This window comes from Triturus cristatus, chromosome 1_2 (assembly GCF_964204655.1).
Source record: "Triturus cristatus chromosome 1_2, aTriCri1.1, whole genome shotgun sequence".
NCBI classification, from domain to species: Eukaryota; Metazoa; Chordata; class Amphibia; order Caudata; family Salamandridae; genus Triturus; species Triturus cristatus.
The window spans coordinates 901104229-901117647 of record NC_140580.1 but is presented as its reverse complement, the minus strand read 5'-3'; the positions used below and the strand labels follow the sequence as shown (position 1 = coordinate 901117647).

Here is a 13419-nt window from a genome sequence, read left to right as displayed (position 1 = left end):
TATTCTTTGTCCAGCCAGACAGAATTTTAATATTCAATGCATTCATACACAATTCAAGCGGGACACCACCTGGGTCCTACTACCACGGTATGACAAACAAATAAGGGAAAGGTTCAGGCAACGGGAAAAAGTCTGTGAACATAGGATTATAGTTGACTTAAATAGCATGGAGACACCATTGCCAGTAAAGCTATACAGTATTTTAACATGCATATGGTGTACAAATCGTCGACGGCGTTTCGATCCCTATTTCAGAATAAGGGGATCATCTTCAGGACATTAGAAATTTCATGCCTGTATACTTTTTGTCCAAGACAGTACATAATTCTTGTCTTAGTGCATTCAATAGTAAGTTTACCAGTCGTTTTAATCGTTTTTACCGCTGGCGGTGGGTTCCACAATAAGAATCCGGTCGTTTTAACTGCTGGCGGTGGTTATTTCCAGTGAGGGCGACGAGGAACGATTGAGCTACCGTGCCTTAGGACCCCACCACAAGGTCCGGCTCCGATAGTTAGTATTCATGTTAATTGCAGCGAGAATACTATCTCAAAGGGTCATAATCAGCCCCGCAGCTGTGCACAAATAAGAAAAGAATGGAAAGCGCATACTATAAGGGAGCACGCCATTAGAAAACGGGCACCCAAGATCACGGCCACGTCCTTGCGGCTCCTGGCCGAGGTATTGGTCGTTGCGAGCAGTAAGAAGTACTTTCGGGGTGAGATGGACGTCGCTTCCTGCCGGGGCTGGTGATGAGGGGGGAGGATAGGGTGGGGGGCCTATTTAGGGCACTTTGCCCAGGACCTCGTCCTCTCTTCCTTACAGCACCGGCCCCTTGTGCAGGGGACTTCAAGAATCTTGGCAGCCTGAGGACCTTGGAGCCACACGGGCTGGTGGGCGCGTCGCCCAGTATAAGAGAGGTGCTCGGTGGAGGCTCCATGCTGCGGTGTCTGGTTGACCCGGCTGTCGTTGTTGTTTACCCGGGGAATATACGGTATTGTTTTGTCCATCGTGGGGGGACCGGGTTGTGTCGGGTATTAGTTGGGAGCGGTGTACACCCCTCCCCACCCCCTATTTTTGTTGTTTGAGTAGGCGGAGAGACGGCCGGTTTGCTCATCCGGAATCTTAATTTTCCGTAGGTACAAATTCGGTAATTGTTCTCCATCCCGGCAGTAAAGGTCTGTAGGTAAGCTCCTCTGAGGTAGGGTGGTTCTATCACTCTTGGACAGGGATTAAAGGTATTGGGGTCTGCGTTGCAGCGTGGGTGATTTAGGCTGCACCTTCGAAGGGTCACCAGTAGGCAAGCGGCCTATCTGTGGAGGTGCTTCAGGGGGGGCATCTCCGGCGGGAGTGGCTTGTGCACCTCACAGGTATTCTGTGTGTGCCTTCAACGCTGGCGTACTTGTTAGCACCAGTCCGCTCTGACTGTGGTGCGAAGTCGTCGCCGGGAGGTGCAGTGACCAAGTTACACTTGGGTTCAGGATCTGTGCATCCGGTATTACGATCGCAGAAGAGCTGTCATATGATCATGAGAAAGAGGTCTTAGTAGTGTGCTTTAAGGAGCCTTCTTGCAGTTTTCCTCTAGCCATGTTTGGTTCAGGGGCTGTCCAGACACTTCCCGGGAGAGTTCCTAGGGCTTTACATTGCGGCCAGGTCTTGCGATGTGGGTTCTACTGCCTATTTAGTGTCCACTGCAAGGGGTGATGCATATTTGAGCATGGTTAATAGCCAGGGTGTGTGTACTCGATAACCATCGCTTGGAGCGTCTGGAGATTGATTTTAGCGCGTGCACGGCGGCAAACTCAGGGGCATATCAACAACAAACGGCGATAATTATCGCTGAGCGCACTTAGCGCTCGGATAATTATCGCCGGCTAGCGCCGATTTTTATCGCTGAGATAGCATGCTATTAGCAACGCTTATCTCATCAGCGATAAAAATCCTAGCGGTAACTGGCTAACGTGGGATTATCGCTGGAAACCCAGCGATAATCTCACGTTAGCTTGTTGATAGGGACTCACAAACTTAGCCATGATATCCTCCTTCCATAAGGTTATCATGGCTAATTCAGTCCTGAAGCAGGTGTTAGGAAAGTAGCGATAACCGGTGTTATCGCTACTTTTCCTGATGCTAGGCTTCATAGCGTGGGGCTTGATGATAGGAGAAATGTCGCTTAGCAACATTTCTCCTATCATGTCAGGTCAGGAACGCCCACTTTGCATCTCATTAGAGATGCAAAGCTGGGCGTTAGAAATCCCCACGCTAAAGCAAGGTTTCACGCGTTAGCGTGACCTTGCTAATATAGCGATAAAATTATCGCCGCTTTTCGGCCGAAAACGGCCGCTAAAGCGGCGATAATTTTTTAACGCCCCGTTGTAAATATGCCCCACAGTCTGGGGTAAAAGGTCGCAAACATTGTGTGAAAAGAGGTCCATGTGGCAGTCGAGTCCGGCGGGGACAGTGTTGTATGTGAATAAGTCGCATCCGGGCTGGCGCCAACGGGCTCGCGAGGGGTGGACGTGGAGTGATGTTTTATCTTCCCACTTAATGCATTTTAAAGCCTCGCGCTATCACTGTGATTTCCGCCATCCTACACTGTTCGAAAACAGGAAAAGATGTTTGCAAAACATAGACGGGCAGCTTGGAAAATAGATACAAGGCGTGTGCAATAAAAAAGGAGCTGCAAAAGGTACAATTATGGAAAGGTTTGTGGGAAATCGCATGCGAATAACTTTTATAGCCGTGAAATGAGCGCTGCTTCCCAGAGATGTCGGATTACCTCTGTTTACAAGCAGTCTAATCTGGCTGCAGGAGCAGCGATACTCACGTAGGTCCCTGGCCTCAGTTCAAATACAGTCACTCAAATGATGAGAGCGGGACAATCATTCCTAAAAGCTAAAACAGAGGCCTTCGTTGACAAATGGTGTATACCGAAGTGTACATGCGTCAGGCGCGCAACACCCATTGAACTCAAAGGGCTTCAGCCCATCCCCTTCCCCCCCCCCCCCCCCCCCCCCTCCCCCGTCGTGTGTGGCAGCCCGGGATGAGACAGCTTCCCGAGCACTTCACAGGTCTTTAAAAGACCATTTGCATGTTAATGAGGCCTTGCTGTTGTTTCAACCCTTGTAAAAGCCCCTGCAGCTCCACTCTGCCTATTGCTTAAAGATTCTGCCCCACCCCCCCGAAATCAGCTCCACTCTGCCTATTGCTTAAAGATTCAGCCCCCCCCCGAAAAATTTTCTTAGCCCCCCCCCCGAAACTTGGCTCTAGTTGCACCTCTGACATGCGTACATAGCGCTGCTTCTGTATTTAGTTAGCTGTGGTTGCAGCACTGCTTCCCACTTTATGGAAAGTGGGGGTGTATTGTGGAGTCCACAATAGACTTGTTTTCATTCACGCTCAGTGGGTTAATACATTGGTTGCTGACAAGTGTGCACTCCTGTAGCCCAAAAGTTTGAATCTAACCGGACTCACTCACGCTTTAATTTCTTTCATTCTTCTAATGTGATGAGAATGAATATCATTGATATGTGTAATTGTACCCCTCTATAAAAGGCAAGTGTAGTTTAAATAGAAATACTGTGTATATAAAAGAAACGGGGGTTACGAACCTTGAGTGCCCACCTTTAGTAGATGTACTATGATTGTATTCCACTTTTGCAAAGCGGACAAAGGTATCACGAAAATACAATCTTGGTGGAATAAAGATGTGCACATGCACTTCCAGCGCACAATCAGGATAGGATGAATCAGCTTGTTTTCCTTTTACAGTTTGTGGGATTTCAAGCCTTGTGTACTCACGCTTGTTGGTTCTTCGGGCCTGTCGTTTTGTTGTTACATTGCCCCCCACCCTCTCAGTGGGGCTTGACAAAGTATTTCCTGCACAGTGTGTGGCTTGACAAAGTTTCGGTGCAAAGATTTGTTAAGGCCGCGATTTATGCAGGCGGCATCGGTAACTTTTCAGGGAGGGGATCACTTAACAGTGCACAGCTGCGGGGATGATTGTGGGCCTTTGAGTTAGTATTCATGCTAACTGCAGTGCACACGGGCTGCAATTAACATAAATACAAACTTGAACACAATCAGCCCCGCAGCGATGCACTTTAAGGAAAGGAATGCAGCAAGTGCAAGGGCCACTTGCTCGTGAACTCGAGCCCTCCCAAAACCCAGAGCCATATGGGAGACACTTATCTGCCACTCCCTCATGTTCTTTTCCTCCCCCGCAACCAGGAAATTACTGTTTTTCGCGCCGCTCGTGTGGTAAAAGTGGCGGCGCGAACAGTCTCTGGATGTGCGCGCTAAATAATGCACACTGCGCGCTTGGGGTGACTTCGGTGCGCGCGCGAACACGCGCGCAGGTTATTGGGAACAGTGTTCTCATTCCTTGCGCCTCGTTGAAAAGGGCGCAGTTTTCTCATGCTAAACCCAATCTGCTGTTTTTAGTAAATTGGGTTTAGCGTGAGAAACCTTGGGTGGTTGCATGGGAACGCCCATGCTTCACCCTTGGTATGACCCCGTAGCGCAAAGTAAAGCAAAGCAGCGCAATGTGCTGCTTCGCATTACTTTTACGTTATTGCCAGCGCTAAACAAGTTTAGCGGCCTGAAAAGTAAATTACAAAAAAAAGATTTTGCGTTGTTTTGTGTCACTTTTGTGACGCAAACACAGCGCAAAAGCTTAGTAAATCTCCCTCCAAATTTCTGTTATTACCTCCAGAAGACTGTAGAAGTTTTAGAGCACTAAAGATGAAGCAAAGCAGCATGCACCATGCTAAAACACCAAGCTGAAAAACCAAGCCACGTGACATAAAAATATATTATCACTCTAAAAGAACAGTTTGCATCATGAATAAATATAACATCACTAATGCATTTACTTACAGACATAAACATAAAGAGTTGTGATATTTTACTAAAACCGGTTAAATTCAAGACGAATATAGTGGATTTTTTTAAAGAAAATGAATACTTTTTTATGCACTCGCGGAATGGCAAAACCTGTGTTTAATTTGTACCTGCGGTTGTAGGAGGTCCCACAGGTATTTTTGGGGGGAATTGGGACATTTGTTTCATTTTCAGCCTTTAATCCAGCGCAATAGAAAGACAGAAATGGGAGAAAAAAAGAAAAAAATAAGAAACATTGACACAAGGATGAAAAAGAGCTTGTGAGAGTGAGATAAAAAAAAATATTTGTGTGAGTGGAATCAGGGCTAGCCAGCTGTGGTATTCTGCATTTCTGGCATTCGGCAGAACTATGGGTGCCTACACCGTTTAAAAAAAATATGCACTGGGAAAACTCATTGGTGCCGAGTCACCACGGAATTTATGATTATGTGAAGTGATACAACATGAGTACTATTCATATCAAGTCATATCAAGTGGCCCTCTGACAAATTGCTGCTTGTGTTTCTTTAACAGGGATCAGTGTTTACAAGCTCCACTCACTTTTCAGTGAATTATGTGACAATCTTGCTGAGGTACTGAGAATGTGAACGGAAAGGCTGTAGGATGTCATTTTTGTAACACACAACAAAATGTAAATACCTGTAAATTAAGTGTACACATTCAGCAGTTAGCAAAACAAAAATGAAGCACATTTTTTGTAATTCTAAAGCTTTATGGAAGCAAAGATTTTAGTAGGATCAAAACAAATCAAGACACTTTACTTGGTAAACATTCATTGAAACTTGATTAGCACATATTATCATTGTGTAAAACTGCTTGTCTGTAAAAAGTTAGTGACCATTTCAAGAGTAACTGTGCTGTTTGCAAATGACAGTCCTCTACCACACCATGCTTTATATATTTTTCTTAAAACACTCGCCTCGTTGCCATTAAAGCGAGGGGGCTCGTGAACGTTTGTCGTTCCAAATAGTGGGTTGTGGTTCTAAAAAGTTTGGAAGCGGTGTTCTAGCCTGAACGTCCAGGCCAGGTCCTCCCTGAACAAGAACACAAGCAACTCAAGACCGATTTCACCCTGATTGGGGCTCTTTAGTCAGATGTAGAGGACTTATTTTTCTGCACACATTTTATGTTCTTAGAAGCTTGTTAATGTCAGTAGTCTGTGATATTCTAAAGAAACGCTCAACTTTATGTGTTTTTAACTTCGAAAAACAGAAAGATAGTTGGTGGTGTGCTTGAATTAATTTGCGCCACTGATAATTACTCAGGGCACGTTCAAATACTTCTTTTTTGCCCACTATGGGTATAGAGACTGAGACCAGCCAGCTAGGCCCCGTCTAGACAGCAAGGCAAGCAGCTTCTGATTGGTTTTGACCTTAGTGAAGTTCAGCTTGACTCCTATGGTGAGCACGGGACCCTTGTCTGGGCAAACCTTTTACACTTGTGGGGGCACATTTAGAAAAACAGAAAAGTGTTAAGGCTGTAGAGGTTCCAGTGGATAAGAACCGGGTCCGATATGCATTTGGTGGATTGCTGTCTTGAGTGACACAGTGGGAAAATAAATGATGAACTGCAAGCAACCTGACTCATTACCAATGGCTGAGATAAATTCAAGCATAAAGGACATAAAAATAAAACCCCCAGTAACAAAGAAGCATTGTCTCGAGTAATTGCCTCACATATTTGTTCTCCAAGGTGGTTGGGGTCTCATTTGTGATCTATTTTTTTTCACAGATTGCCCTTCAATGTCCCTGGCTACCGGCATTTCCAGGCCTTCAGATTCGCCATTGAAGAAATCAACGCATCTGGTTCGGTGCTTCCCAATATCACCCTTGGGTATGAGGTCTATGATGACTGCCATGAGCCATCCGGCATTCAGGCCACCCTAAGCTTGCTGGCTGCTCCTTTGCACCCATTCGTCAATGTGGAGGAGGATGGGCGGTCGCAGCGCAGTCACATACTGGCTGTGATTGGGCCCACTGTCAGCGATACTGCTGTCATCACAGCCACACTACTCAGCAGTTATCAGCTTCCTCAGGTTACTGCCAAACTATACAGTTGTCTTCACTAGTACAACAGGTTTCCTCACAAAGATATGCATTGGAGACAGATATAGAAGATGAAGAGTCATGCTAGATGAGCAGAAAGAGCCAGGAATGGAATTGAAACTAGAAGTGGCTGGTAGGAGGAGTATAGAGTGGAGGGAAAGAAAATGATGATGGGGCAGAAGGTAGTGATGGTCGGTCGGAGGACTCGGAAATCTCTCTGGTTCCCCCATAACTTCTCCTGACCTTATTTTGAATGAGTTATTGGTCTCATTCTGTCTATGGAATGCCTGCTTTGTTTTTAACAAGTCTTCCTTTATTACGTAACATTTAGACTCTCATAGCTGCACACTGAACTTCCCAGATATAACCATGGCCTGGATTGATTCCAAAGAGACTCTCACATGCTCTGCCCGCCATGTCACCTTCTGCCACCCACCACACAACCACAAACGTGGAAGATGCAACATTTTGCTCCGTAACTCTCTCATGACTGTCCTTGCCCAGCCATCAATCCCTCCCCCATCCTCTTTTGAATAATAATCCATCTCAGTTATCACCCTATTTGAGACTAACATCATGTTTTTACCTTCATTTGGTTGGCATTCGTCCTTTCTTTGACGAACTAGACCCTTCTCTTGAAAAACAGCCTTCTCGCACATTTTTATTTTCCTCACATCAGCTCAACTCAAGGATGTTTCTTCTGTCCGTATAGTCCTTAATCTGTTTGCAGCCTTTGACACGTTGTTCACACCCACCCCCCATTATCCTCCTTAATGACTCCCAGTACCACTGGTTCAGCCCGAGTGCTTATCCTCCTACTTTTCTGGACAATCCTTTTTTTTCGCCTGGCAATCCAGCCAGGCTCCACTTATTGCATTACCAGTTGGGGTCCCACAAAGGTTTGTTCTGGGTCCTCTCCTATTCTCTCTTTTTTTCTGTCTCCCTTGGTGACAATCATCCCATATTTGGATTCTGATAATGGTTATCTGGAAATGCCCAACGAAGCTTGTTCCCAATTTTCTTGCGCCACCTTCAGGCACTTTATTCAGATTTTCTAACAGCTGCATGCCTGTGGAGAAACCTACATTTCCTCGTGTTGAACTTGTCAGAAACTGTTCTGCAGGTCCTCCTCTTCCTACCTTAATCTACTTCCCTTCCAGCACCCTGACTTCAAGTGGAAGTAATCGTCTATCACTACCAAGCAGTAGCGGCTGCCACGGAATAGTACGAGTGGGGGGAGGGACGAGTTTGAGGGTGGAAAAAGAAAATATTTCGACCAACCTGGCTGCCGGCCGCTGCCTCTCCTCCATCTTCTTCTGTTGATGCACTGCGAATGCACACAGGCTCCCAGACTCCCCTAAGCCAATAACGACGCTGCTATCACCAGAATGACAGCCTCATTATGATTGGTCTGAGCAGCCTGGTTCGGCGCTCAGACAGGGAGTGGGAGCCTGCATGTTCTCCACACGCGGCTGTGCACTACAGTCGGGTGGAGAAATGCTAAGTGCGCATGTCTGTTTGGCCGGCCCAAGACAGCCGGTCAAACCATCATCCACACTTAAGTGAACCAACCACTCCTTCCCCTGCTGGGTGTGACTAAAGCCTAGCCCCACCCTGCCCCACATCGCCCCATAAGGTAAAGAAAACTGCCTCAGTATGAAAAATAAAATGATTAGAACATTGCGTTATTATCATTTTATTTTTCCTTTTTGCATTGCTCAAAGAGCTGTAGGGCGGCGCTCCTCTGCCTTAGCGAAAGAGCCGCCATTGCAACCAATATCAATGCTGTACAGTAACTGGTTCTAAATGTATATTGGACCTGCTCTTAAATCCCATTCCACGCAATCAGGGCACAGAGCAACTCACTAGCACTGACCAATGGGATTACTGCAAGAGTTTTACTGATGGACCTTCTCAGTTATTATTTCTCCGCAGTGGACAAGTCATGAATATCACCCCCAGAACACTACTTACCTCCCCTGACACACCCCTGTTCTTTTTATCCTCACTGGTCCACCCAGCTTCCTGTTAAGAATGGGGCCTTACACTATATCCTAAGACTGGTCTGTACAGGTGCTAATGGAACATTTCCAGGCTATCTCTCTGATAACTTAACAAAATACACCTCCACTAAATTCTGTGATCTGTCAATCAGCAACTCCTAATGTCACACAGCCTCCTTGTGCACCATCCAGTTTCCAGTACTCCCAGCTGCTAGGACCCCTGTGCTGAAACTCCCTTCCAATATTCATTAAGCCCAGGCATTCATAGAGAATTCAAATCAGCTTTAAAAGGCATCTGATATGTTTGACCAACAGTGGGTAACTATCTCACAGCGCTTTGAACTATGTTTAATCGATGGCTGGACTTTGTTTTGAAATCTTGAAATCTAGGACCTCATTTGTGAAAGGTGGCACATCGCTGGGCAAAAACAGCGATGCGTCACTTTTCATAGCGCCATCTTTACGAATGCATGGATGTACCTTATTTACAATACGGCGCTCCATGGCGCAAGGATTTACAGATTCGTCAGGAATATTGACGTATATGGTGGCGCAAAAATGATGCATTGCTGGAGTGTGTCGGATAACTGAAGCAACTCCGGCAATGTGTCATTACACATGGGTGAGTCCCATGTGAAAAGCCCTGCGTCACTCCTTATGCCTGCTTAAAACAGGCGTAAGGATTGTGATGCAGTCAAGTCGTAGTCAAAATCTCATAGCTTTCACTGCGCCACTTCTACGAGGTTTTTTCAAAGGGGAAATGCCCACCCTGCTTACATTATACCTCATGCAGGTATAATGTAGCCCATGCCTTTACAAAGTGACGCATATGCCTAGATGCGTCACTTTTTAAATAAGGCGCAGTGGGGCAAATTGTTGACATCGCTGCAGCGTCGCAAAAAAGTGACGCAACAGATGCGCAAGCCCTTCATAAATAAGGGCCCTAATGTGTTGTTTGCTCATCCTTTTTTTTTTTTTTTTTTGAAACCGTTTATTACAAGACTCAAAAATATACAAATATGGGCCTACAACCTTCCGGCCGGCCGCTAGCAATGAAAGGAGCATACGATATACATTTATAAAACACATGGTGCTGCGGCCGAGCATGCACAGGAGGTAACATCGTTGCGAGCCACACTGTCCAGACCCCACTATACGGTTCCATTTTAAACTTAAAGAACAACAAATACAAACAAACCCACAAGGCAATCCTCAATCGGAAATAGCAACACGTGCTCCCCTAGAGGGGGATCCTAGCCATCCATAGGAATCTCAAGAGGGGGGAGAGATCAGAACTAGGGCTGGGTACACCTAATGCCCAGGTACCGGGGGGATGAGTTGGCTAAGGGGACGGGGCCGGCGACGGATCGGGCAATAACGGTGGAGCACAGATTCCCCCGCGGTAGGCGTTCCAGGGGCCCCATACTTTCACCCATGTCACAGGCTTACCTCTCGCCACATACACCACCTTTTCCCGAAACATGCACCAATCCATATGTTCCTTCCAGGCCGAGACAGTCGGGGGCCTCTGGGATCCCCACAGTTGGGCAATATCACGCTTGGCAACCATATACCCCAGAGTCACCCACCACGTCTGCGGCACCGAGTAATCGGTAGGCTCCCACACATTCAACAGGCATCTCCTCGCTTCGGGCAACAGCGCCACATGCGTGACCACTCGCAGCACCTCATGCACACCACGCCAGAACCCCTCCACCTCCGGGCACTCCCACAAGATATGCAGAAAAGTCCCCAGCGCACCACACCCACGCTTACACAAACCGTCCTCAGCATAGCCCATACGCAGGAGCTTTGGCCCCGTCATGTAGACCCTGTGGAGTATCTTGAGCTGGACGAAACGAAGGCGAGCCGGTATGGCCACCTCTTTCGGGGAGGTCACCGCGGAGATCCAGTCCTCGTCGTCCAGCTCCAGCCCATCGGCTACCCAAGCCTCACGAAGGGCAGTCAACAATTCTGAGCGGTCGTTGATCAGTTTTTTGTAGATCAGTGAGATCGTGCTGTCAGGGACGTGTCCATCCAGCACTCTATCCTCCAGGGGGGAACACTCCGGGATGGAGGCAACATCCGGAAAGACGGAGCCCAGCGCATGCCGGACCTGCAAATACCGATAGTACTCGCTGCCCTGCAACTGAAATTCCGTCTGCAGCATCTCGAACGTTTTAAATCCTCCCCTCGTCCAGAGATCCCCCACTTTGCTAATGCCTATTAAGTCCCACTTCTCAAAGCCCTTCGAGGTCCACAAGGAGCCCAACCGCTCAGACGCGTATAGTGGTGACGCCCGGGTCAAACGGTCCTTCCACCCCATAGCTGCATTGGCCGCGTGCCACACTCGCACCATGACACGCGTGGGGCCCGTTAGGCGAGCGTCGGGCGCGCTAGAGTAGAGCGCTCGATTATGGTCACCACCTGGAAGTAGCATCCTATCCATTTCAAACGCCGGGTTTAAGGCGGGCCCATATAGGCCCTGATTAATCGCAGCTAGCTGGGAGGCCCAATAATACCGTTTAATATCCGGGAGGGCAATCCCCCCGTCATACCATGGGAGCGTCAGCTTAGCCAGGGCAATACGTGGCCTCCCGTCCCAGAACAGGCGGCGCTGCAAACTCTCCACTTCGCGGAAGTAGCGCGCTGGGACGAGGTCCATAGTGTTCTGCAACGCGTACAGGAAACGCGGCAGCGACATCATTTTAAACAATGCCGCCCGGCCGAGCGGCGAAAGCGGCAAACGCCGCCAGCGCGCGACATCCTCTTTCAGACGCTGGAGGGGGGGAAGCAAGTTCCGATCATACCGAGCCTCCGGGTCCAGAGTAATGAAGACACCCAGGTACCTAAATCCCTGCGGGGCGACCTGGATCGGACAGCCCCGCGGGAGGATAGGAGCCTCCCCGGAGAGAACATACACACACGATTTAGCCCAGTTGATGACCAGACCGGAGTTACGACCGAATGAATGCAAAACATCAACCAGTACTATGAGTGATTTACGTGGGGAAGCTAGGTACAAGAGGATGTCATCAGCGTATAGGGATACGCGGTCCTCATACTCAGGGGTCCAGCGGAGACCACGGATGGAAGGCTCCCACCGCAGCCACTCCGCCAGGGGCTCCAAGGCAAGTGCAAAGAGGAGCGGCGATAAGGGGCAGCCCTGCCGTGTGCCCCGGCCCAGCTCGAACGGAGCTGACACTCTTCCGTTCACCACCACCTGCGCCAATAGGCCCGAATACAGCAATTTGACCCAACTGATGAACCCTGGGCCGAATCCAAACTTCGCAAGCATCGCCCAGATATATGGCCACTCAAGCGTGTCAAACGCCATGGTGGCGTCTAAGCACGCCAAAATGGCCGGCTCCCGTATGAACGGGGCACGTGCGAGCACACCGTGCAAACGCCGCAGATTAAGTGCTGTGTTGCGATGGGGAATAAAGCCAGATTGGTCCTGATGAACCAAATCGCCCACCACACCGACCAGCCGATTGGCCAGTACCTTGGCGAGAATCTTGGGCTCAGCATTCAGTAGTGAAATGGGCCGATAGGATGTAACCCGGTCCTGAGGTCTCCCCTCCTTGTGGATGACCACGATTGTAGCCAGACGCTGGTCCAGCGGGAGGGAGCCCACCGAGTGTGCCGCCAGGAACATAGCCCGGAGGTGGGGTGCCAGCGTATCCGGTCGCAACTTGTACAACTCGATAGGGAGACCATTCGGACCCATGGCCTTGCCGGAAGCGACCGAGCGTATGGCGAGGGCGATCTCGTCGGAGGTGGGAGCGGCATCCAACGACACCCTGTCATCCCCGGAAAGGGACGGCAGCGCGATATCACTGAGCAGGGCACGGGAATCCTCTTCCGAGCAGGGAGACACCGGGGAATACACCCCACGGAAATAATCCGCGAAGCAGGAGACAATTTCTTCTGGCTCAGTTACACACACACCATCCGTTTTCTCAATCAGCGGGACCACACGATTCGCTCTCTCTTTTTTGTCCAACCACGCTATAAGTTTACCAGCCTTATCACCCACATCATACAGTCGCCCCTGTTGCTCTCTACTGAGGCCCCTGGCCGCCTCCGTGACGAGGGCCCTATAGGCCGCTTGCTTGAGTTGGAGGACATGTAATGCGGCATCCGTCACCCCACCTTCTAAATTACCCTCCAACTCGGCTATTTCAGCCTCCATCCGGGTCACCTCCTCCCGCTCGCGCCTCCGGGCGTGGGAAATAAGGGATAGGGCCTCCCCTCGGAGTACTGTCTTGAAGGCCTCCCATAGCGGTACAGCGGAAGGCACCGACCCCACATTCTCATCAAAATATCGCTGAAGGGATTTAATCAATTCAGCGCGAATGGTGGGGTCGCGCAGGTACCAAGGATTGATTGGGACCACCCTACCCTCACCCCTCGGAAAGACATCAAAGTGCAGTAGGAGCGGGGAGTGGTCCGAAATACCCCGTGGCAAA

At 48.9% G+C, this 13419-nt stretch overlaps 1 protein-coding gene across 1 annotated transcript in view; it reads left to right on the top strand.

Annotated features, from left to right (window-relative positions):
- Positions 1-13419, top strand: part of LOC146868269 (taste receptor type 1 member 1-like) — a 70329-nt gene that overhangs the window by 4024 nt on the left and 52886 nt on the right. Inside the window, exon 2 of the mRNA XM_085624102.1 lies at positions 6631-6934. Coding sequence (XP_085480228.1) covers positions 6631-6934 — 304 coding nt within the window. The remainder of the gene's footprint in view (positions 1-6630; positions 6935-13419) is intronic.